This window comes from Heterocephalus glaber, unplaced genomic scaffold (assembly GCF_053883595.1).
Source record: "Heterocephalus glaber isolate CG9 unplaced genomic scaffold, H.glaber_assembly_v1.0 deba00001472, whole genome shotgun sequence".
NCBI lineage: Eukaryota > Metazoa > Chordata > Mammalia > Rodentia > Bathyergidae > Heterocephalus > Heterocephalus glaber.
This window is the reverse complement of record NW_028258315.1, coordinates 68774351-68801055: the sequence shown is the minus strand read 5'-3', so window position 1 is coordinate 68801055 and position 26705 is coordinate 68774351. Positions and strand designations below refer to the sequence as shown.

The 26705-nt window shown below is 37.3% G+C and overlaps 1 protein-coding gene and 1 pseudogene across 48 annotated transcripts in view; both read right to left on the bottom strand.

Annotated features, from left to right (window-relative positions):
* Window positions 1-11617: 11617 nt before the first annotated feature.
* Window positions 11618-26705, bottom strand: part of Clasp2 (cytoplasmic linker associated protein 2) — a 216242-nt gene continuing 201154 nt past the window's right edge. For 46 of the 48 annotated variants that reach the window (XM_021238757.2, XM_087181377.1, XM_087181374.1 and 43 more), the window contains 2 exons: window positions 14919-15035; window positions 11618-13450 (listed from right to left, as the gene is read on the bottom strand). In XM_021238757.2, coding sequence (XP_021094416.1) covers window positions 13364-13450; window positions 14919-15035 — 204 coding nt within the window. In that variant the 3' untranslated portion in view covers window positions 11618-13363. The remainder of the gene's footprint in view (window positions 13451-14918; window positions 15036-26705) is intronic. The other 2 variants (XM_087181419.1, XM_087181420.1) reach the window with 1 other exon arrangement.
* On the bottom strand, window positions 21551-26687 carry LOC106010482 (uncharacterized; annotated as a pseudogene).

The following is a 26705-nucleotide window of genomic DNA, read 5'->3' as shown; positions in this document are numbered from 1 at the left end:
GGCAGAGGTTTGCCAGAGCTCGCTTTAGGGTCTGGATGGCTCACTGTAACATTCCAGAGGATTGAGGCTGTCAAGTGGTATGAAGGTAGTATTTTATTCCGAAAGCATTTGCCACTTCCTGAGTAATTTGGGAGGTAAAAGAAGGTCCATTATCACTCTAGAGAGATTGGGATAGTTCAAATCTGAGGATGATTTCTTTTCTTTTTTTCATTAGTACATGTATGCAGTACATAATGATTATATTCATCATGGGATCTTAGTACATGTACATAACATATCTTAATTCCTTTTTTTTCTTCCTTGTCTTCCCCCTCCCTTCTCTGGTGTTCCCCTTCCCATTTGAACATTTTCTTCCTACTTCCCAATATTTATCACCCATTTTGTTCCTTATTTGTGCTTTCAGTTTCTCACACAAGAGAAACAATGTGATATTTAAGCATGTATGTCTGATTTATTTCACTTAAAAGTATGGTCTAAAGATGCATCCATTTACATTAAAATGACTCATGTTAATCTTTCTTCATGGCAGAGTAGCACTCCATTGTATATAAAAACCACATTTTCTTTATCCTTCATCTCTTGACAGGCATTTGGGCTGTTTCCAAGATTTAGCTACTACAAATTGTGATGCTATAAATTTGGATATGTATATATCTCTGTGCATGCTGCTTTTAAATCTTTTGGGAAGATACCCAAAAGGGCAATAGCAGGATCAAATGAAACCTCTAGTTTCAGGGTTTTTTTTTTTCATTAAGTTTATTGGTGCATTTTAGGTATACAATATGATAACATTTATCACTGGGAATTTGTACCTTTGGGAAAAAAATTTTTTTTTTTTGGTACCGGGGATCGAACTTGGGTCCTCACGCTTGCTAGGCAGGTGGCATGGCGAAACCACTGAGCTAAATCCCCCGCCTGAGAAAAAAATTTTTTAAAATAATTTCATTTTTTTGAGGAATCTCCTACTGATTTCTATATTGGTTGCACCAATTTATATTCCCACTAACGGTGGAGAAAAGTTCTTTTTCCCCCACATTGTCACCAGAATTTGTTACTGGTTGATTTTTTGATGATAGACATTCTTTCTGGAATGAGATGGAATTTCTGTGTTGTTTTATTTTGCATTTTTCAAATGACCAGGGACCTTGAACATTTTTCATACATTTATTTGCCCTTTATACTTGTTCATCTGAGAGGTATTTATTCATTTCAAATGCCCATTTTTAGATGGGTCTTTAAATTGGGGAGGGTCTGATTTTTTTGAGTTCTTTATATATTCTAGATGTTAGCCCTTTGTCTAAGGAATAGGTAGTAAAATTATTTTTTCCCATTTTGCAGGTTGTCTCTTCACTCTGTTGGTGAGGTTTTTGGCTGTTCGAAAGCTTTTTTAATATGATGAGATCCCAGTTGTTGATTCTTTGTAATATTTCCTGTGTGATCAGGTTTTGTTCATAAAGTCTTTGCTTATACTTCAAGAGTTTTACCTATTTAGGCCAGGCATTTTTGAGGTCTTCTATGTAGAGTATCATGTCATGTGCAAATAATGATAATTTAACTTCTCCCTTTCCTATACTTATTCTTTTTTTCTTCTTTCTTTTGTCTAACTGCTCTGGCTAATGTTTCCAGAACTACACTGAATAAGAGTGGTGACAGTGGACATCCTTGTCTTGTTTCTGATTTTAGAGTGAAAGCTTTCAGTTTTTGATCATTTAGTATGACATTGGTCGTTGGTTTGTCTGAGATGACTTTTATCAGATTGAGATAAAGATCATCTATTTCAATTTTCTGTAGGTTTTTAAAAATTTGTTTTTTAAAATTATTATTACTTTTTGGGGGGTACCGGGGATCGAACTCAGGTCCTTGCACTTGCCCAGCAGGCAGTGAAACCACTGAGCTAAATTCCCAGCCCAGTTGGTAGGGTTTTGTTGTTGTTTTGTTTGTTTTTGTATTAGGAATCGAACTCAGGACCTTCCATTTGTCATGCAGGTGCAGCACCACTGAGTTACATCTTTGGTCCTGTTGGTAGGTTTTTCATTACATTTTCCATTTCATTGGCTGATATTGGTTTATTTAGAATTTTTATATCTGCTTGATTCAGTTTTGGTAATTCATATGTATCTAGGAATCTATTTCTTCAATGTTTTCCATTGTATTAGAATACAGGTTCTCGAAGGAGGTATTGATGATCTTCTGGACTTCTGCACGATCTGTTATGATTTCACCTTTTTCATTCCTAATGGAATGGATTTGAGTCTTTTCTTTCCTTTTTTTTTTTTTTTTTGTGGTCCTGGGAATTGAACTCAGGACCTTGCACTTGTGAGGCAGGTGGTGGAACCCCTGAGCTAAATCCCCGGGCCACTTTCCTTTTTTTGATAAGGTTGGCTAAGGGTTTATTAATTTTACTTAATCTTTAGAATAATCAACTCTTTTTTTTTTTTTTTTGGTACCGGATATCGAACTTGGGTCCTTGCGCTTGCAAGGCAGGTTTTGAAACCACTGAGCTAAATCCCCAGCCCTCAACTCTTTGATTCATTGATTCTTTGTATTGTTTTCTTAGTCTGCATTGCATTAATTTCTGCTCTGATCTTTATAATTTCTGCCCTCCTACATGCTTTGAATTTAACTTGCTTTTCTTCTTCTAGAAGCTTGAGGTTCAACCCTAGGTCATTTATTTGAGCCTGCTCTGCTTTCCTGATATGGGTGTCCACTGTGATAAAGTTTCCTTGTAGGATGGCTTGCATTGTGTCCCATAGGTTTTGGTGTGTTGTACTGGCCTTATCATTTAATTGTAGAAACTGTCTGATTTCTTCTTTAATTTCCTCTGTGATCCATTGGTTGTTCAGGAGGGTGTTATTTAATTTCCATGTGTTTCTAAAGTTCTTCTGGTTTCTTTTGCCATTGATTTCCAATTTCATTGTGCTATGGTCTGATAATATGCATGAGATCATTTCAATTCCTTTGCTTTTTCTTAAGCATGTTGTATGAGCTAGTATGTGGTCTATTTTAAGGATGTTCCATGTGTAACTGAGAAGAATGTGTATTCTGATGTTGGGGTAGAATATTCTATAGACAACTACTAAGTATTTCTTCAAAAGTTTGGTTCAGTTCTAATATTTCATTGGGATTTTTTGTCTAGTTGATTTGTGACTGTGGAGTATTGAGGTCCACCATCTCAATTGTATTTATTAGTGCTTATTTGATTTTTCATGTCTGTTAATATTTGTTTTATATAGTTGGGTGCACTGCTATTTGGTGCATATATATTTATGGTTGTTATCTCATCCTCATGTATTGTTCCCTTTACAAGGATGTAGTGACCTTCTTTGTTTCTCTTACTCAGTCTTAGCTTGAAATCCACTTTGTCGGCACATAGAATAGCTACCCTTGGTTTTTTCTGGGTTCCTGTCACATGGAGTGTTTTCCATCCTCTGATTTTTAGAATTCTATGAATTTCTTTTAGGATTAAGTGTGTTTCTTGTATGCAGCATTTTGTTAGATCTTGCTTCTTGATCCATTCTGTCCATCTGTTTGATTGGTGAATCGAGACCGTTAACATTGATGGTTATTACTGATATATATTGACTTATCCCTGTTATATTATTTTCTTGTGGTTGGCTCCCTTCTTTCCTCCTGTTTAACTTCTTGCCTTGCCTGCTGGATTCATTCTGTTGGGGTTCATGGAAGTGCAATCCTTGTTATCTCTTTCTAGAATATCCTTCAAAACACTTTGGATTGCTGGTTTGGTGTTCATGAATTTCCTCAGGTATTCTTTGTCATGGAAGTATCTTATTTATCCATCAAATTTGGAAGATAGTTTTGTGGGGTACATCAATCTGGGTTGGAGGTTGTTTTCCTTTAGGGCTTGAAATCATTCATTCCATCAGTGGTTTCGCCACCTGCTGCACAAGTGCAAGGACCTGAGTTTGATTCCCAGTAACAACAACAACAAAAAAGAAATAATTCATTCCAAGCTCTCTTTGACTTGAGGGTTTGTGTTGATAAGTCTGTTGTGATTCTGATGGGTTTTCCTTTATAGGTGATTTCTTTTCTCTAACAGCTTTTTTTTTTTTTTTTTCGGTACTGAGCATTGAACTCAGGACCTTGCACTTGCCAGGCAGGCAGCAGAACCACTGAGCTAAATCCCCAGCTCTCTAACAGCTTTTAATATTCTATTCTTGTGTGGAATTTCTGGAATCTTGACTATTATATGCTTCAGTGAAGATTTTGTTTGATCATGGCTTATTGGAGTTCTATATTCCTCACTTATCTGGATGTCAAATTATTTTTCCCTATTTGGGAAGTTTTCTGCCATTACTTCTGTGAACAGGTTTTTTATGTCATTTATGCTATGTCTTTTTTTTTTCATTGACTTCAATCAAGCTTATGTTATTCTCCTTGCATCATCTAGCAGCTGCTGGATTTAATTCTCATGACCTCTTGCTATTTTTAAGAAATCTTTCTTTTCATGATCGTTAACTCTAATCTTGTCTTCTATATCTGATACTCTGTCCTCACTTTGACTCATTCTGCTGTGTATACTTTCAATGGAATTTTTTTTTTGCTTAAATTCTTTTATTGGTACATTTTCGGTATACATTTACATTTATCATTGGGTGCTTGTACCTGTACATGATGTATCTTGGATCTTATTTTTTCCCCATTCCCTGTGCTCCCTTCCCCCCCTCCACCCTTCCCTATTTACAAAGACTTTGTTTCCATTTTTTTCTTTTCTTGTAATTTTTCCTTTCCCCTTCCCCTCCCACTTACCCTATCCCTTTGGACCTTTTTTTCCTATTTCAAATTATCAATTATTCATTTTAATCATTTTAATCCTTATTTACATTTTCAGTTTCTCACACTAGAGAAACTATTCGGCATTTACACTTGTATCCTATTTACTTCACTTAAGAGTATGTCCTCAATATGCATCCATTTAGCTATAAATGTCTTTAGTTTCTCATTCTTTATGGCTGAGTAGTACTCCATTTTATAAAAAAACCACATCTTCTTTATCCAGTTTCCAGTTGATGGGCACTTGGGCTGTTTCCAAGTTCAATGGAATTTTTAATCTCCTGGATATCTGCTTGAATCTGTTTCATGGATTCCATTTCTTTGCTATGCTGGGCATTCACGGTTTCCATCATTTTCCTGAGATCGTCTATTTTTAAAATCTGTAATCTAGAGTCACTAAGCATGTCTTTCATTATGGTCACCATCTCTGTAGTTATCTCAGAAATTATTTCTGCTTTGATTTTTTTCTACAGCCTCATTCATTTTCATTGTTACTTCTGGTGTTACCATTTCCAAGAGTATAGCTGGGTGGTTTTTGGATTGTTCCACCTCATTGCCCCCTGAGTTTGCCTCTGATGAGCTGAAAGTCTTGGGGGGGAGGGGATGTTGCATCTTGTTTAAGTGTCTTCCCACTTTCTGTTTTTTTAAGTTTAATTCCTGGGTTAATGCTTTTAAATTGCTTATGGTGAGTAGCTTTATTGCCAGTGTTCAGAACCTTAGAAAATGACCACTTCTCAGAGGTGTTTTCCAGGTATATCTGGCTTTTGGGTTTTGAGTCTGTTGCAAGATCCTAGCTCTTCAATTTATTGGGAAAGAGAAGTTTCTGCCTACTTGGCCCAGCCCCCAGTTCTTTGGCACTGGTATAGTGTTTTTTAAGACTCTTAGGCAATCTCAGTATTGGTATACTAGGAAGAACAACTGATTAGCACAATTATGTCACTTGGCTAAAGTAGTACAATCAGCAATAACAATAGCCTAGAAAATGACAAACTGTGATAACTGTTAATTTGCCACCTTTAATCATATGAACTAGATTTGTGTTTATATTACAAAATCTAAAATGAATCAGGAAATTGTATGCAATAAACAAGCCCTGAATATGGCTTACTAGTTTCAACAGCTCACACCTCCCCCGGTACTGGAGATTGAAACTGGGGTTTTTGCACTGAGTTATATTCCCAGCCATTCTGTTTTTTTAGTACTGAAGGCTGCTGAACCTAGAGCCTTCTATTATCTATACAGATATTCCATATATTATCTATCCATTTATTATCATATGTATATATTTCCATATATCTATTCTATATATTATCTATCTACTCATTATATCTATTCCAAATATTATTTATCTCAACATTATCACATATAATCATTCACAGATATCATGTAGTGCACTTATTTTTATGATCATTTAAAAGTAATAATTGTGATTAAAAATACATAATAAAATTCACTATCTAATAGTTTTAAGTATAGTTAAAACTTAATAGTTTTAGTACATTCACACTGTTGTACAACTATCACCACCACCCAGGACAGTTATCATACCAGACAGAAACTCTATGCCTATTCTACCCCCAACCCCAGCTCCAGGCTGCCACCACTGTGCTTTCTGTTGCTAAGACTTTAACTATTCTATGTACCTCACCCAAGTATAATAATATAGAATTTGAACAACTACTGAGTGTTTAATGCTGACAAGCCAACCCTGAGGGCACTTCTGGGTCTCTCTGGTCACTGCACTCCTGGTGACCTGGGGTAAACCTCAGTGGCCAGCAGCTTTGAAATAAAAATCACCATTTCTTTCATGAGGGCAAATTTTGAGGGACTAACCTAGCATTAAACTGAAACTTTGGAATGGAAGTTTCTTCAGAAGGTACAGAAGAAAATGAGTAGTGACAGTTTGGGTCAAGTTGGGAATCAATGATCAGTACTGGATATTTGGCATGTAAACTCATATGTATTAAAAAAATGAAAATATATGTTCTAAATCGCTCAGCTAGAAATGAGCTCTGGATTGCTCACTATGCTATCAAGTGTAAAAAACTGATTCAGTGCTTTATACCCTGGCTGTGTTACCACAGAGAACTGTCTTTGGCGAGTCCCTTGCTTTGGAGCAGGGTTGTTCAGTGGGCATAACTGACATCTGAGGCAGATGATTTTTGTTGTGGGAGCTGTCCTGCGTATTGGGGGGAAGTTTGGTAGCATCCTTGGCCAGTGCCCACTAGATGCTAAGAGGGGCTCTGCATCCAAGTTGTTACAATATCTCCAGATATTATCAAATGTCCTCAAGTGGCCAAAAATCACTCCTAATTGAGAACTACTGCTTTTAGTAGGACAGGGAAGAAAAAGGCATGTTTCTTACATTGTTGAAGTAATCCAACTCCAATCTCTACTCTGACCTAAACTTTGGTAATAATTAATGTAAATTTGGCTTTCAACTAAAACTAGAAAAATGATTGTCAAACAGTTTTTTTTTTTTTGGTACCAGGGATCAAACTCGGGACCTTGCGCTTACGAGGCAGGTGTCAGAACCACTGAGCTAAATCCCCGGCCCTATATTTACTTTCAATAAGTAACAGATTTACACTTTCTCTCTTCTTTCATGTGTATGTTACTGAGGATTGACACCAGGGGCTTCACTCTGAGCTACCTCCACCAAGCCCCGTCTTTTAAAAATTTTTGAGAGATTGTCGTGCTAAATTGCCAACTTGTGATCCTCCTGCCTGTCTCCCAGAGGGCTGGGATTACAGGTATGTGTCACCATGCATGATAGATTTATGCTTTCTTAGAAGGCAGAAAAACACCCTTCCCTATAATTCTAGTAACACTGAATACAGGGAGATCAGGGCTGCACAAAGAGCACACTATTCTGGATGGCTGGCAAGCAGCAGCATCCCTGAGCACTTTCCTACCTAACAGACCATTCCCTCCCGTAGCACCTCAATTTCTGAGAGCACATGAATGCATTTCTCCCACTACCACATCCACAACTACACACTTAAAACATAGAGACATTAGGGATGCCACCGTATAGTAGATACTCAAACATTTAATAAATGAATAAAAAATTAGAAGTAGGTTAGTAGAGGACAGTATGTAAGAAAGGACTAAAATATTTCAATTCTGAAGTTTTCAGATTATGTAAAATTGCTGTCTGTGCTATTAATTCTAAAAAGACCCCCCCCCAAACAAAAAACACCCTGCTTAAATCTTCAGTGAATATCTTAGTTCACTTAGGACACAGCACTGAATATATACCTTAGAATGACCTAATAATCCATCCTGGCCCATTCCTCCAGCTGTCTTCTATATTCCAGCCACACCAATCTGTGTAATGATGGGGAGGCACAGTGTTCTGTTCAGCTTCAACAAGTATTTTCAACAGTTTATAAGAAAAGAAAAACTTTTGAAATACTAAGGGGGACATCTATAATCTATTTGTTTTCTTGGTTTTGAGGATACACAATTAATTTTTTTGCTGCAGATTTTTTTTTTTACTATATCATTATATTGCCCCACCTGGTCTTGAACAATGTACTCAAGTGATCTTCCTACTTCAGCCTGAGCGGCTGTAGCTGGGATTAGATACTTGCCACCACACCTGGCTTGCTTTTTTGTTTATAAAATTTAACAACAGCTAAAAAGGTTCCCCTAACATGCCTCAGTGCTTCTGGCTTATTTCATATTTCACTGCCTTGCTACTTTTGTTCCCCTCTTCTCCTCACCCTATAACACTCAGTGCTTTGCAAATATACTCAGCCTCTAAAGTTTAAAGTACCATCTCTTTTAGGTGTCTTCTGTGATTGCACCTTGTGATCCCTTCTCCCCTTCCCACCTAGCTCCCAACACAGTGCCCTTTGCCTTTAACATACTGACAGCACTATTGTAATTATGTTCTCTATCTCCTTCAAGGTAGATACTCAGGTATCTGTTTCACAGATAAATAGGTAAATTTGAAGCACAGAATATGTTAGACAAAATCAACTCATTTTTCCTGTTATATTTTAATACCATTATAAGAAGAGCTTTAAGCTAGCTTTTAAGCAACTAAACATTGTTTATCTTAGATAAACAATGACTTTCTGTACCTAGCAATTTCATATTAAAGACATCTACAAAATTGCCTAATGTGAAATAATGGGAGATTTGCCAAAGATATAGCTGTTATAAGAACAGTCAGTGATTATCAGGATTATGCTGTACGCATACAATGTAAAACTTTGCCACTATTAGAATTTACTTTTTGGAAGAATAAAAAAAGGATTAATATATTCAAAAGTATCATTAAATACATTCATATGCCGACAGAAGCATTCAAAATGTTAGCTAACTCTTGGGGCTAGGGATTTAGCTGAGTGGTTCCGGCGCCTGCCTCGCAAGAGCAAGGTCCCAAGTTCGATCCCTGGTACCAAAAACAAAAACAACAAAAAACCCCAGAATGTTAGCCAACTCTAATCCCGTCACTCTTCTAGTTAATAAAACTTAATGTTTCCTTACAGTTTTCAGTATTAAATCAAACTCATTATCCACAAAATGGCAATACAGATTATTTCAATTGGTGATTTTAGAAGAATTTTTTCCTTCTTCAGCTTTTCATTATTTTCCAAATATTCTACACTGAAGGGAGGCAACTTTTAAATTTTTCCCACTGAATTCTAGATCTTTATATATTTGCAAAAATTGTATTAATTGAAATGAGAAAGCAAAGATATAAAAGACAATGTAAGAATCATGGATTATGTTTCTTATTTCTATCTACTGTAAATCTTATTCTAAATTAATAATTTTAAGATACATTTGAATTTATGAATAGATCTGGGCTAAGATGCTAGTCTTTTAGTATGTCATAACTTGATGGTGCAAGTCCTTTTGATCTAGTGTTAAGAATTTAGAGAAACAGACAACTACAAATCTGCAAGCTCAAGTTCAAACCATATCTGACTTGAAAAGGTAAGTCTATTATATAATTTGAAACAGAGAAAAAATATGTTTTATAACTTGGAATTTTTGTCTCTCTGAGACAAAGTTTCACTGTCTTACCCAGGCTGCCCTCTAATTTTTAGGCTCAAGCAATCTTCCTTTCTTTTTTGGTACCAGGGATCGAACTCAGGACCTTGCACTTGTGAGGCAGGTGCTGGAACCACTAAGCTAAATCCCTGGCCCTCAAGCAATTTTCTTGCTTTAGCCTTCAAGTAGCTAGGATTATACCTGTACACACACCACTGTGCCTGATCTTTAATACTTTTTTTTTTTTTTTGAGACGGTCTTGCTGTTGGCCTTGAACTCTGGGGATCCTCTTGTCTCAGCACCCTGAGTGCTGAGATTACGGGCATGTGCCACCACACCCAACCCTTTAATAATCTTTTAATTAGTTCTCAGCAGTGTGGTAAATGACACCGAATTAGTTGGGTGAGGGGCGCGGTGTGGAACAAGGAGGACAAAAATAAGCAGTAGCTTTTTGTGGGTGTGTGGTACTGGGGATTGATCCAAGGGCGTTCACATTGAGCTATACCTCCAGCTCTTTTTATTTTTAAATTTTGAGGCAGGCTCTCACCAAGTCACTAAGTTGCCCAGCTGGGTTCAAACTTGTACTCCTTCTGCCTCAGCCTCCCAGAGTGATGAGATTACAGGCATGTGCCACCACACCTGGCTTAAGCAGTAGCTTTTCATGTTCATCTCACTTTTTTTTTGGTACCAAGAATCAAACACAGGGCCTTGCTTGCTAGGCAGGTGCTGAATCACTGTGCTATATCCCCAGCCTTTTTATGTTTTGGTTTTTTTTGGTACCGGGAATCAAACTCAGGACCTTGCGCTTTTGAGGCAGGTGGAGGAACCACTGAGCTAAATCCCTGGCCCTTATGTTCATTTTAAGATAGCTGACATCTGTTTCTGGAATAAACACATTAAGGGTATATTGCATACAGTGATTCGAATAGTCAATAACTTTCTCAGCTTTATCAACTAAATCATGTAATTTTATTTACTTATTTTGTGGTGCTAGAGATTGAACCCAGGGTACTATGCATTCTAGGTAAGTGGTTTACCACTGAGCCACCAAAATTATAGAATTTCTATGGTTATACACATTAGCATTCGAGACACATTAAACCATACTTTTCTTTTACATAGTTCTTTCTTTTTTTTTTTTTTGGTACTGGGTATCAAACTTGGGGCCTTGTGCTTGTGAGGCAGGCACCAGATCCACTGAGCTAAATCTCTGGCCTTACATAGTTATTTCTTGAATGCCCACTATTAGATGCCAAGTTCTTCATCTAAGTTTTCAGTTATTGTTATTATGTAATTTAGGTTACTTAGTTGTCAACAGAAGTTAGAGCAGTATCTTAAAGGAGAGGTCAAAATTAAATCAATATTCTGATTCAAAATGATCAGAAAACATATCAAAGTTTGTGGAACATAAAGCACTGTTAAGATTTCAATGTTTAAAATGCCTTTTCCGGAGCCAGGAGTGGTAGCACATGCTGGTAATCCCAGCACTCAGGAGGCTGAGGCGGGAGGATTGCCATAAATTCAAGGACAGCCTGGGTGACATAGGGAGTTCAAGGCCTCCCTGAACTACATGGTGAGACCCTTTTTCAAAAAAACTCCCCCAAACCTCCCTTTTTCTTTTTAAAGATATGCTGTAATATATACATGTATAAACAGCTGTATATACTGGATTTGGTTGCTACTCCTAATCTTTTTTCCTTAGACACACATAAAATATTGAGCCCATCATTGATAGAAGACCTTTCTTTTAAAGTTAGAAAACCCCACAACCTATGTAAGTGACTTGTTACACAGGGACACAGAAAAACAGCTGATGAACATTATTAACTTTTTCAAGTAATGTTATGTACAGTTTTATTGCCAGTATATGCACAACAGTAAGCATAGAACTATAAATACACAATGTAATTAACAGTAAAAAATAAAATTGTTACAGGTAAAGGGGAGAGGATATAATTTATTTTCTTGCTGCTAGAACAGAAACAAAGGAGAAAGCTTATGACAAATCATCCATTCAGTACTCTTGTCTTAAATTCTTTACATACATTTCTACATCTTTTCAATTAAACAAAGAAAGTACAGATAACTCTGTAACAACAGAAAATTGCTTCACTAATAGCCATTTGCCTTTCCAGTCAAATTCACTTTATGTTAGGGTTTTTTAAAAAAAGTTAAGATGAGAAATCATTAGTATTCTTGTTCCAAATTATCTAACTTGGCCTTTCACCCAAACTGGTAATAGTGTGTGTTTTTTGGTACTGGGAATTGAACTGGGGACCTTGCACTTGCATGGTGCCACTGAGCTACATCCCTGGTCCCCAAACTGGTAATTGTGAAGGGTGGCTGCATGTGAAAAGAGCAGGTTTAGCAAAAGGTGATTACAAAAATTCGTTTAAAAGTAACAACAACAAAAAAATTCACCCTTTAAGTTGTTTTTGAAAAGACACTACAGGCAGCAGCTCATTTAAAAGTATTATCCCTGAAGAGGCAGAGAATTTGAGCCTATTAAACAAGATAGCCTTGGCACCATCTTCTCTCTCATCAGGATCAATGTTCAAGTAAGACAATTTCATGGTCAAAGGAAACCAGGTTTCACCATTTAAAGAAAAGGTGCTGGTTGACTCCCATGTCTCAATAATTAGTTTATTTATTAAATTAAGAAACAGAAGACAGTCAAGGACACACATGCACTTGATTTTTTTGTCTGTTTCCATTATCAAGTTTATTCATAAGTGAATTTGATATTAATAAATACAAAAAAGCATCATTCACAACAAACATAAACCAAAAGACCCTGCAACGAAACGTTCTCTTTTAATAGTGTCAAGAAAAAAACAGGCAGATGATTTGGTGCAGCTTTCTTAAGGGATCATAGAAGGGACATGGTCTTAAATAAAGATGGCAAGATCAATAACCAACAAACTATCAGTTTTGTAGAACTGGCTGATTCTGTAACATTTCTCTTTGAGGTCTTAGTTTTCAAACTACTAATCACCTCAAAGAAGTTGCAACTAATGACATGTATCACCATCACAGCAACAGAGTCTGGCTGAAGTTAAAATTAGTCCTGCTTTGTTTCACATCATTTTCAATATTTCTAGCATAGGACATGATACAGAACAAAACTCAAAGTAGCAATAAAAATATTATTCTGCAGTTGAGTAGAGGCAAAAAATGCTTTAGACTGTTAAAACCTTTAAAGCTTTAAGCATTCCTGTTTAACCAGCATTTAAAAAAATTTGTACAATCATAACACTGGCAAAGGTTAATGGGAAGACAAAGTACAAACATGTGAAATGATGAATTAGATTAAAAAATTACTTTGTATTGACCAATTAATGTTAATACTGCTTCTTGAATTTGGAATAACTATCATAAAAGTTACATGCAGGCTGAGGATAGCCCTCTATTACAGAAAATACAAAACAAAAACAAAACAAAAAACCCAAACTGGGAAACAATGATTAAGTTCCAAAAAATGTATTTGAGAATTCCTTTTCATTGATGAGGGTGGTCTGTCTGTCCTTTGTTTGAGAGACCTGGTTTACTTCAGTGAGCTTCACTAATTTTGTCCAGAAACGTCAGTAGTGGGATCAGCGCCGCCAGAACCTGTCTGTGCACGTTTGATGTAAAGATTCAGTAGCTTCATCTGTGGATTTAAGCCAGACATGTAATTTGAGCAAGTTGTTCAAAATTATAAGATGTTTATTAAAAAAATCATGTACATATATGTGGGCTTTGAAAGATACACCTTAGCCAGGTGTGGTGGCGCATGCCTGTGATCCTAGCACTTGGGAGGCTGAGGCAGGGAGATCACTATGAATTCAAGGTCACCCTGAACTACATAGTGAGAACCATACTCCAAACATAAATAAATAAAAAATTTAAAAAGGATATATCTTTAGGCTGGGGGTTATTATAGTGCCCAAGCTACTGTTGATAAAAATGTTGAGTGATACAGATATTCCTCATTTAAGGACCTGCCTGGTTAATGACTGTTCAGACTTACAACCAAGGCACACCATTCAGACTTATGACCCATCTGGTTTTTTGGTACAGTTCTGTACATCTTGTTTTTAGAGCCTCAATGTCTTTTTTTGTACAGTACACTTTGTTTATACAGTACTGTAATTATGCTTATTATACTGTATAGTACAGTACTATAGTTTTATGTTCTGTTGTACGCTACAGTTCTACATGTGAGAATTATACAAATAAAAGCAAAGTCATCAAGCTGGGGTTTCCTTTGATCATTTCTTTGTTCTGAATATTGTAATGCATACATACTATACACAATTCTTCATTTACCAACCAAATCAATGAACTATGTAGGCACAGGACTGGAACTCGGTCATTAAATGAGGAATGTCTAGGGCTGGGGATTTAGCTAAATGGTTCCGGCGCCTGCCTCACAAGCGCAAGGTCCCGAGTTTGATCCCTGGTATCAAAAAAAAAAAAAAACACCAAAAAAACCCAAAAACCAAAATGAGGAATGTCTATATAGACAAAGAGAACAAATATCTGATTATCATAGTTCATAAGGAACAATAAAAAATTCAAGTGTTCCACATTTTGGGAGATATAAAGTAGTTCATGAATATGTATTTGCAACAATCTATTCTTTTTTTTTTGGTACCGGGGATCAAACTCAGGTTCTTATGCTTGTGAGGCAGGTGGCAGAACCACTGAGCTAAAGCCCCAGCCCTGCAACAATCTATTCTTAATGAAATAGTCCTTGGAAGTAAAGATTTAGGTGTGGGAGTGGGAGAGGAGTCAGTTAGCTGGTATGGATAACCAGAAGCTGTTGTTGGCATGTTCTGTCAACCCCTTTACCAGACTGCTGACTTTACTCGAGTAACAGATGGTAGAGCAGAAATAGCCAAAAGGCAAATGAGGAGGAATAAGGAATAAGCAGATGCTTAAAGGCTCAAAGTCTGACTCATTTAAAAGTTGAGTAACAAATTTACCCTTTAACATGTACCATGCCTCTGTCTCACAGTCTTTCTCCCTCCCTGGTCAGTCTCTCCCTTTCCCTCCCAAGTAGCTGGGATTACAGGCGTGCACCACTGTGCCTGGCTTAATGGTTACCACCTTTAACATGATGCAGCACTACTTACTTTACTGCCAGTGAGTTGACTGAGATGTGGTTTTAGTTCATCACCAATTACCGCATGAACAGCTACTAGGCAGAAGACACAAGCTTTCCGAACACTGCTCTCTGAGTTATCATAACCCTAGGGAGAAAAGTCCATTGTTAGTACTTCCAAGAAATCTGAGAAAACCACCTTTTTTTTTTTTTGCTACCAGGGATCGAACTCAGGTCCTTGTGCTTCCGCAGCAGGCGGCAAAACCATTGAGCTAAATCCCCGGCCCCAAAAACCACCTTTTTAACACAGGCAGAAGAGGCAACTCAAAAACAAGATCTCACAAACTCTGCTGACCTAAGTCAAGTTTTCAACCTTTGCAGGCATAAATACAGTCTTCTCTTCTTCTACTAACAATACACCCCACCCCCTCTATTAGCTTTTTACTGGTATTTTCTTGATAAGCTATACTTCCTTGTTTTAATATCCACAGAAATCTCACTCCTGAATTTTTGTTGTTTTGGGTCCTAAGGATTGAACCCAGGTCCTTGTGTGTGGCAGGCAAAATCTCTATCAAGCCCTTTTAAAATTTTTACTTTGAGACGATGTCTTGCTAAATCATCCAGGTTGACCTTGAACTGAAGATCCACCTGCCTTAGCCTCCCAAATAATGGGATCACAGGTGTGTGCTGTCACACTCAGCTCATAAAGTATTTCTGAATCCATTATCTGAATATATATGTATATTTTATCTAGGAGATAAAAGTTTATCTTTATTAAAATCCTGATCATTTTATCTTTTTAAAAAGGTAGAACATGAAAACATCAAGATAGTCAACAATAATATATTCTTCATAATAAACATATCAAACTGTTGTATTTTCTTACCATTTTGATATAATAATATAAATTAATTTTCTATACAGTCTTCATAATAATGATTAGAGGTATCCACTTAGCATATATCCTAATTTAACCATTTTATGGGGTTGTGAGTTAATCTGTTTTGAAGTGCTGACAATTTTCTGGTAAGAAGTTAGGGCTCCAGGGCCTCATTCATGGTAGGGAAGTGCACTAAGGTTGAGCTATGCTCTCAGTCCTAGTGTTGTAAGTTTGTCTCTTCCCCAACCTCCCTCCTGCTACATTTTTTCCTATTACAAATAACACTTCAAAGAATATTACACTCAATGTTCAAATATTTAATGCCAGCTGTGTGACAAGAACAGGCCAGGTAAATAATGTTCAGTGTCCAGTGAGATACACACTGACAGAACAGTTATGGAATCACGTGGCCCGGAGCAAATAGGACAGAAATATGACTGGCAGAAAATACTTTGCAGAGAAAAGATTATGTGGAGACCTAAAGAATAAGAATAAACTAAAACAAAGTGGGATGAGGATGAGTGTACCAAAGAGATGTACATATACAATGGCCCCACAGCAAGAGACAGCCCAGTGCTTTCTATGAGTGAAAAATTCATCATAGCTAGAGCAGATGAAGGAGGGAAAGGTAGGCAGGGGCCACCTGGGAGAACCACGGCAGAACAAACGGACTTGTTCTGTCAGTGGAAACTACCGAAGAGCTTGAAGCATGGCATGACATCAAAGCTGGATTCAGAAGGCTGATCTGAGAAATATCTAATCAAAATTTGTATTAGTTTTCTATGGCTGTTGTAACAATCACCATAAACCTCAAACCACTGTTCCGTAAGGCCAAGTCATGCCAACCTTAGTCTCCATTTACATGTCACCTTCTCCACTGTGTGTGTGCATGTGCACTTGTGGTATGAAATCTTCTACCTCTCCCTTACAATGGACACTTGTTTATAAGGTTTAGGGATCACCAGGATGACATATCTTTAACTTTATCCTATCTGCAAAGACTCTTCATCCAAATAAAGTAACATTTATGGATTCCAGAGAATAAAACTTACAATCTTTGGGGTTACCATTCAGCCCAGTATAAGATCCTCTGGCCATTTCTTCAGTGGTTATTTTCCTATTACTGAATTGTATGACTTCTTTATATGTTAGAGATACAAGTCCTTTATCAGACTTGTGAGTTACCACATTTTTCTCCTATTGTGTGAGTTGTATCTTTTATTTTCTTGATGGTGTCTTTAAAGCAAAAAGTTTTCAATTTTGATGATGTTCAACTTATCTTTTTTTTTCTTTGTGGCTATTGCGCTTTCAGTGTATTATGTAAGAAAACACTGCTTAATCCAAGGTGACAAAAATGCATACCTATACTGTCTTTGAAGCATAGGTTTTATGTTAAGTCTGTGGTAAATTTTCAGTTAATTTTTTAAAACGAGGTGAAATTTACAGAAAAAATTAGCCATTCTAAAGTGTACAATTCAGTGGCATTTAGTGCATTTACAATCGCCACGTCTTTTTTTTTTTTTTTTTTTTTTTTGGCACCAGGGATTGAACTTGGGACCCTTGAGCTTGCAAGGCAGGTGGCAGAACCACTGAGCTAAATCCCCGGCCCTTCTACCACATCTATTTAGTTACAAACATTTTTTATACCCCCCCCCCAAAAAACCCCCAAACCCTTGTATTTATTATGCGTGGTGCTAGGGATCATATCATGGGTCTTGTGCACTCTAGGTAAGCACTCTATCACAGGGCTATATTTTCAGCTCTAAAGTTTTTAAATTTAATGAAGTCTAATCAGCTTATTTTTCTTTAATGCTTTGGTATCATATCTAACAATCCACTGCCAAATGTAAAGCCTTTGAAATTTATACCTGTGTTTTCTTCTAAGAGTTTTATAGTTTTAGTTCTCATTATCAGGTTACTGACTCACTTGAATTATTTTTGCATATGGTGTATGATCAGTAAAGTCTCTGCTATCTCAGCAACCTACCAGTGACTTGACAGAGATGTCCTTAAATTCCTGGTGCCAAAACCTAACAAAAATTCTCCAGTCTTTGCAGATGGTCTTTGAGCTGGGATACTCATTCAATATTTAGCCAGGACACCTACAACTCTGTATTAGCCCTCACTTCCTGTTTGCATGAAGCCCAAGGATCAGCCAGTGGTCTCACCCCATGGTACACTACGGTATCTTCTGAGGACACTTCTGGTGGGTTTCCTAGGATATATGGCAGTCCTTCAAAGTCCTTATTTCACCAAGTATCTTGGTTCCTCAGCCTCGTCTTACCAGGTATCTCTGCTGCTACCTGCCTTGTCTATTCTCCCTTGTCTCAAGTGGCTAAAGGAAGTATATGTCTTTAAATGTTTTCAACAATGCCACACTGGAAGTCACTTCAGCCCGAGAGGAGGTGAAACAAAGGTTAGTTTTTATGCTAGTTGCTCAGGGAGCCACTAGAGATAAAAACAAGCTTCACGTTCTCTCTCCAGGCACCAGGAATGTGGATTATAATCCCCACAGCTACTAAGCAGTGGAGAATGACAGGCAGTTAAGTAACTTTTTTGTTATTGAATTTTTTGTATGTGTCAGGGTCTCACTAATGTCCAGGTTGGCCTCAAATTTGCAAGCATCCTGCCTCAGTCTCCCAAGTAGCTGGGATTATAAGTGTATACCACTATGCCCAGCTTATTACTGAATTTTGGTGGCCTCTTTCATTAGGCACTCCCTTGGTAACCGTGAGTTTTTGAGTTTCAAAAAAGGGGGACTCTTTCTCTTTCTCTCCTTCCCTCTTTCTTTTCAAATTTGGGATCCTCTTGCCTCAGTCTTCCAAGTAGCTGGAATTATAGGCATGTGCCATCATGCCAGACACATCTTAATTTTTCTTTTTCAAATGGATCAACCTCTCCAGGTTCTTTAAATCTCCTTTCCTTTTTATTCATGCCATTTCATTATTGTTATTATTAATTAATTTTGGGGGGGGTTGAGACAGGGTCTATGTACAGTCGGTACAGGCTGGCCTTGAACTCACTCTGTACCCCAGGGTGGGCTCAAACTCGCAGTGATCCTCCTGCCTCAGCCACCTAAGTGCTGGTATTACAGGCATGCACCACCATGCCCGGCTCATGCCATTTCTTTATTAAAGAAGTTTGGTAATTTTTGTTGTATTATTTTGAACATTCTGGATTTGACAATGTACCCTTAAGGTGTAATTTACAATGTTTTTTTTCTTTTTATGCTCTGAACTTTGATAGTAAAATGGACAGGTTTGATTAGATTCAAATTCAATGAACTGTTTTAGGAAATTTTTTTCATCTCATAGAAAGATACATAACGTTTAGCTGTCCCACTTGCAGTGATATTAAGATTGGTCCAATGGGGTTCGGTGCAGTTAATCTAACTTCTCCATATATATCTTGTCATATCATCTTTTCACCTAATGTTTTTAGTGGCCACTGAAAAATTGCTTATAAATCCACTGTATCAATGGCCTAAAACAATGATAATTTTATAACTCAATAATTCCTTCTGCATTTATTAAGTAGAATCCTTCTAAAAATCCTTTATCTCACGAAATGATTGGTTGGATAGGATAGGTAAGCTATATGCTTTCTTTCATTTTATTAATCAGTTTCATAAGGAGTTTGTGCCCCAGTAAACCTCTCAGGTGACCAATTTAATATATGTCAATGTAAACTCATGAATTTCATTTCAAAATTCAATGTATTTTAATCCATTACAGCATTATTCTTTTAAACCCTCAAACAGGTTCCTTGCTTTCAGATATAAGAGTTCCAAGATTCATTTTGTGTATTTCTTGCTCAACCTGGAACCAGTTATTTTTTCCAAAGATTTCAAACTCTCTTGAGTGGAAAATGGTATTTGGAGACTACAATCTGGGTTGATATTAATGCAGCAGGGGGTATGAGAAACATTTGAAAAGAAATTAATTTCCTCTTGATACAAAGATTATTGTGACATATTATTTGTTTTACATACACACACACGTAGTTTTTTTTTTTTTCAGACAGGGTCTCACTATGTAGTTCAGGCTGGCCTTGGACTCACTATGTAGCTTAGGCTTGCCTCAAACTCATGGGAATCCTCCTGCCTCAGCCTCTGGAATGCTAGAATTACAGATGTGAGCCTCCAGGCCCAGCATGTTTTTTTCCCCCCATATACAATGCAGAATTAGTATCTTCATATATTTACTTGCAGTTTTTAAGAGAAATGGATATTTATATAAAAAGATTAAGCCCCCCCCCCCTCATTCCCTTCCCTTCTCCACTCTTCACAGGCCACCATCAAGAATTTGGTCTGTATTCTTCCAACTGATTTCAAAAACATTTACATATGTAAGTATATGGATTAGCAATATAAAGTATTGAACTTCATCAAGGAAACTTTTATAACTCAAATTTATAAAAAGTCATTGTACTATATGAATCATTCTGCAACTTTTTTCCTTCTCAACATTTTTTAGATATTTCCATCAACATGTGGCTCTCATCTGTTGCATTTTTATTGATGTGTAGTATTCTATCATAAGAACTTTCCATTTTGTTCCAGATGGACATTTAAATTGTTTCCATTGTCTGGCTACTACATATTTCCTGAGCATATATACAAGTAAAACTAGTATGTATTCGTTTTTTTTGGTACCGGAGATCGAACTTGGGTCCTTGCGCTTGCGCAGCAGGCGGCGAAACCACTGAGCTAAATCCCTGGCCCTATGTATTCTTGAATTTGTTATAAGGAATGTTTTCCAACTCCCAAGATCCTAACCATTTTTAGTATAATGGCCTTTTATACTTCTGTCTTAAATCCCTGTGGGTTTTACTATTCTGTGTAATCCATGGTCCATTCTCCACCCTCGGAGAACAAATTACCTCCAAATAATTTTTTAAAGTCTTATTTCCTTATCACCTAATGCCATCTCTTTCATATCCCAAATTTGAATAAATGCATAGGTCTCTTTCTGGAATCTTCTGCTCTGCTGAATTGCTGTCACAAAGGTTTATTTGTAGATGATCATGTGTTTCTGTTTCTTCCTAATAATTGTACCTTATTTTCTTATGTTGGTGAAGATCTCCAAACTTATGCTGAGTGCAGTAACAGGCCTCTATTTTCTGTTCTCAATCTTAGGGAAATGCATTTAAAGTTAGTATTTCCTCTGCTATAGTTTTATGGGTCAGGCAGTCTTTTCATCATACAAATCTCTTTTTCTTCAGTATTAACTAGTTGGTGTCCTGTAAGTTTAGCATTTGTTGAAGTTCACCTCATCTGCAGTGCTTCGCTTCAGAATATTTCAGATGTACTGTGAGATACAAATTCCTGGTGCATTTTGAAGATATTCACATGGTTTTTTTGTGTGTTTTTTTTGGTACTGGGGATCGAACCCAGGTCCTCAGCTTGCGAGGCAGGAGGTGGAACCACTGAGCGAAATCCCCAGCCCATTCACATGTTTTTTAATCTCCTGGAAATCTGTTTTGAATCTGTTTTATGGATTCCATCATCTTCCTGAGCTCCTCTCTAGATTTATAAATCATGTCTTGCCAGGGATTTAGCTCAGTGGTTTCGCTGCCTGCTGCACAAGCACAAGGACCCAAGTTCGATCCCCGGTACCAAAGGGGGAAAAAAAAAAATCATGTCTTGCACTATGAGCACAATCTCTGCTGCTATCTGAGAAATTATTTCTGATTTCATTTTTTCCAGATCCTCTTTTGTTGCCAGTTCACAAAGTCCAGGTGGTTGAGTATCAGAGTGTTCCATCTCGTTTCCCTTTGGGGTTGTTGTAGGTGATCTGGAAGTCTGGTTTTGAGACTTGTTTACGTGTCTTTTCATTTGGACAGTGTGTGTGGGTGTGTTCTGCAGGTGCCCACACAGCTCATCTCTGTGCTGGCGGGAGTGGTATGCGGCCCGGAAGCCTCCTCTTGTGCGCTGGGAGCAGCTCACTTCCTCTGTGCTGGTGGGGTTTCACATGTTTTTTAATGAGTATGAATTTTCTGGTGTCTAATGTGGTATGACTTCTGGCTGAAAGCTTTCCCACATTCACTACCCTGATAAGGCTTCTTACCTGTGTGTATTCTCAAATGTAGGGCTAGGGTTGAGAACTGTGAGAAAGCTTTCCCACATTCGTTACAACCATAAGGCTTCTCACCTGTACAGCTTCTCACACGCACAGGGAGAGATGAACTCTGAAAGAAGGCTTTCCCACATACACTGCATTCATAAGGTTTATGAATGAATTCTCATGTGCATAGTAAGTGATGTTTGCTGAGAGAAGGCTTTTCAACATTCGTTACATTCATAGGGTTTCTATCCAGTGTGAATGTTTTGATGCCTTATGAGGTACTTTTTCCATCCAAAAGCTGTTCCACATTCATTACATTTAAAGGGTTTCTCTCTAATATGAATTTTCTCATGCTCAGTAAGATTTGCTTTGCTACTAAAGGTTTTCCCCACACTGCTTGCATATGAAGGCCTTCTCTCCCGTGTGAGTTCTCTGGTGTCTGATGAGGTTTGACTTCTGAATAAAACCTTTCCCACAATTTTTCATTCAAAAAGGTTCTCTCCATTGTGAATTTTCTGATGGGTAAGGAGGTTTTCCTTCTGACTAAAGGATTTTCCACAATTATTACATTCAAAAGGCTTCTCTCCAGTATGGGTGTTCTGATGTTTAATCACATACTGGTTTTGGCTAAAGGCTTTCCCACATTCATTACATTTAAAAGGCTCCTCTCTAGCATGAAAAAGCTCATGCTCAGTGAGACTGGATTTGTGGCTGAAGATTTTCCCACATAGCTTACAGGCAAAAGGGTTTTCCCCACTATAATTTCTCTGCTGGCTGAGGTGTGACACTGGAACAGAAGCTTTCCCACATTCACAAGATTTCTCTCCAGTATGAATTTTTTGATGAGTGAGGATTTATTTTTGGCTGAAGATATTTCCCCATTTCTTTCTTTTTTTTTTTTTTGGTACCGGGGATTGAACTCGGGTCCTTGCACTTGCACAGCAGGCAGCAAAACCACTGAGCTAAATCCCCGGCCCTTCACCATTTCTTAATAAGGCTTCTCTGTGTATGACCTCTCAAATGCAGAGTAAGAGATAATGTCTGAGAGACAATTTTATCACATGTAGCACATTCAGAAGTATCTCTCCAGTATAAAATGCTAATATTCAATGAGTTTATGCTATATTCACTGGTTTCTCTCCAGTATGAATTTTCTGTTGCTCAATGAGATCTGTCATCTAGCTAATGGCTTTTTAATATTCCTTAGAAGCACAGGGTGTCTCTTCAGCATGACTTCTTGGTTCAATCAGACAATGCAGGTGAATAAATGTTTGCCCACATTCAGTAAATTCATACAGTTTTTCTCCAGTGGGGAATACTCTGCTATCAGTCAGGGTACAAAAGCATTTCCATGCTGATTTACAAGAGGCTATTACCACAAGGAGTTAGCTCTGGTAGAGGATTTTCAAATTAATAAGATTGATGATTCTTTTCCATATAGCTTCCCTCATAATTACGTCTAAGTTGTCTTTTGAAGTGAAAATTTCAAAAATGTGTTGCCCTAAGAGAAATAAGGTCTGTGAGAAAAGGAGGAATTTTTCTAATTTTCTTATGTTCACTGTTTTTTTCCCAGTCAGTATTTACTGGAGATAGACACAACTTGCCTCAAAAGTCTTGGTGTCTACCTGCTCATTATCTTCTCAGGTTTATTCTAGACAGACTCTTTCTCCACCATCCAGTTTGTCTTCTTCAATGGAAGATCATATGCAGTTTGGTCTCTTTAAAACCTGTTACTGAGGAAAATGCCACAGAGCTAGACTGTTATTGCTATGACCAAAATACCATTCTAGAATTCAGGATGAGCCCTGGGGGCCCTGAACCTTCTGAAGGATGAGGAAGGTGCACTTTCCAGAGATGTGCAAGGATGCGTGCAGCACCTGCACACTATGAGGGTGAGTGAACACTCCTAGAAGTCTCCACAAGGCGGCTCGGCGTGTTCACCGTGACCAGCCAGACCTAGGCCGGGATGTGATTACCCGCTACAGTATTACCAGCAATGCCTCTTTTCTGGCCTTGGACTACATTTCCCTTAAGGCACTGAGGACAGTTCTATCTCCCCCACACAAACTTGGCAACCTCCTCCTGTGAGTTGGGGGTCTTATGGTGAGTGGTCCTTTCTTGGACTCAAATGAGCTCGAGCCCACTAGAATGTTCGTTGAAGGGACTCCCTCTTTGAGGCCTCCCAGGCGCGGTCTCAAAACAGGCCAATCCCAGACTCAGAGGTAAGAACACGCCATCTTGTCTGTGGCTGTTGTGGCTCTGCACATGTAGTTTTAACAGGCGTAACACCAGTACCTCAATGTTACTCCTATTTCAAAATAAGTGTACTTGGGGTCCGGCGATTTAGCTCAGTGGTTCCATTGCCTGCCTCAAAAGTGCAAGGACCCGAGTTCGATCCCCGGTACCAAAAAAAAAAAAAAAGCATACCAATATTTTTCCTAACTACAAATATATTGAATGCAGTTCAAAATTTCTTTTTGTACCTATATATAGGTTTCTTTTGTCTTTAGGTTATATCCTATTTAAATTTTAGAGTATTAAACTTTTTTTTTGGAACCGGAGATCAAACTCAGGTCCTTGAGCTTGCGCAGCAGGTGGCGAAACCACTGAGCCAAATCCGCAGCCCCTAGAGTATTAAATTAAAAAAAAAATTCATTAGGTTTATTGGTACATTTTAGGTATACAATATGATGATATTCCTCATTTGTACCTTTACCTGATATATCTTGGGTTTTTTTTTTCCCCATTCCCCTGCCCTCCCTTCAACCCCTACACCCCTCCCTATTTACAAAGACTTTGTTTCCATTTTTTCCTTTTCTCATATTTATTCCTTTCCCTTCTTTCCTTTCCCCTACTCCTCCCCCTTCCCCTTTGGACCTTTTCTTCCTATTTCACATTATCTATTATACATTTTGATCTTAATATAGTATCAAATTCTTTGTTGAACTTTACCTGGTGTTTCAAACCTATTGTCAGTTACTCCTTTTATGAACTTTAAAAATTGATTCATGCTTTTTCATAGCATTTACTGTACCTTACATTTTTAAACCTTGTTTTCTTAAATGTGGCCTTAAGGTTTCATTTGCTTTGTGGCTCTATTTTGCTAGTATACCTTCATTATAAGTACATTACAAACCATTATCTTCTTCCTTTTTATTTGTTTTGGTACCGGAGATCAAACTCGGGACCTTCGCTTGTGGGGCAGGTGATGGTACTTCCTCTTTTTTGCAGGGGAGACCCCACAACTATTTTCTGTCACTCATGTATAAAAGAAATGGCCTTTTCTGTATCCTGTATTTTAAGTGAAGTTTTCTTTGTATCTTTATCACTATAGGATTCTCTCTTCTTGTTACAGTATAAAAAGTAAAGCCTTTCTGTGCAGCTACCTCTGCCATAGTACTGCTGTGATGCTCAGTTTTTTTCTTCCTAAATGAGGAACTCTTCTGGAAAGGAACTTTTTTTTTTTGGTACCGGGGACTGAACTCGGGACCTTTCACTTGGGAGCCAGGCACTGGAACCACTGAGCCAAATCCCTGACCCATGGAAAGGAACTTTTACAAGGTATTTCTAAGAGCCTGGGGATTTAGGTCACCTCAGCTTGATCTGACCTGCCTTTAGTACTTTTGCCTTCACCTGTAATTTTTTCTTCAGACATGCTATTGCCTCTCGCCTCTCCTAGTTCTTGTCCTCATACCTATATACCTTAATTTTAATAGTTTACAGAAAAAATAATGCTAAGATTTAAATTTATTAGTGTTCTTGTGCCTTTCTGATAGGTTCTCAATAGTTACGTATGCTAAAATTTTGCACCAAGCTAATCAGAGGAAATAAGAAATTTGCAATGACTTAAATCCACAAGAGGCCTTTGCTGGTATCCATATATTCTAAGTGATTCATCCAACAAATACTTATTCAGTATTCACAATATGTATGATACATACATACAATATATATTCTGTTCTTAGTATCAAAACAAATAAAAAAGAAGAAGATTTGGATCTTGCATTAGGACCTCAATTTAGTGAGTAGTATGTTTAGAAGAGAGTAAACAAATGTAACATTACAGATATACAAAGGCATGAGTGATTAATCCCCATTAGGAAGTGTTTTAATATACCCACTAAATTTGTCAGTCATTAAAATTACATTGTAGAATATTAATCATTGGTTGGAAAATGTTCATATTATATAATTAAAGCAACATCCTACTTTTTTCTAAAATATTTATAGGAATGTTTGTGTATAGACAAAAACACATTATCTATGTGAATCTAAATTTGTATAACCACTTTGCAGATAAATCAGCAACATACAGAAATTTTATTTCTAGAGGTACACATCCAAGTACAAGAAGATACTATATTATAAAGAAATTCACTGCATATTTATGTTAATAAAAAACAAGAAACATCTCAAATATTCACTGAGATAAATGGATAAACAAATTGGAGTATATAAACTGGCCTGTTAATTCAGCCATAAAAAGGAAAAGAATGAAACTTGGATATATGTTATACATGGACAAACCCTGAAAATATGTTAAATGAAATAAGGCACACATGAAATAAATATTTATGATTTCACATATAAGAGAAATCTACAATAGGTAAATTTTAGAGACAGAAAGTAGAACAAAGATTACTAGTAGCTGAGAGGGAGGGAGAAATGGGGGAGAGTTAGTGCTTAATTAGTACAGAGTTTTGGTTTGGGATGATGAAAAGTTCTGGATATGTAGTAGTGATGTTTACAAAAAATTGTAAATGTATTATAAATTGTATACTTAAAAATGGTTAAGTGGTAAATTTTATGCCATGTATATTTTACCACAACCCACCTACCTATACCTACACCTCATTTTGTCTTTGTCTTGAAG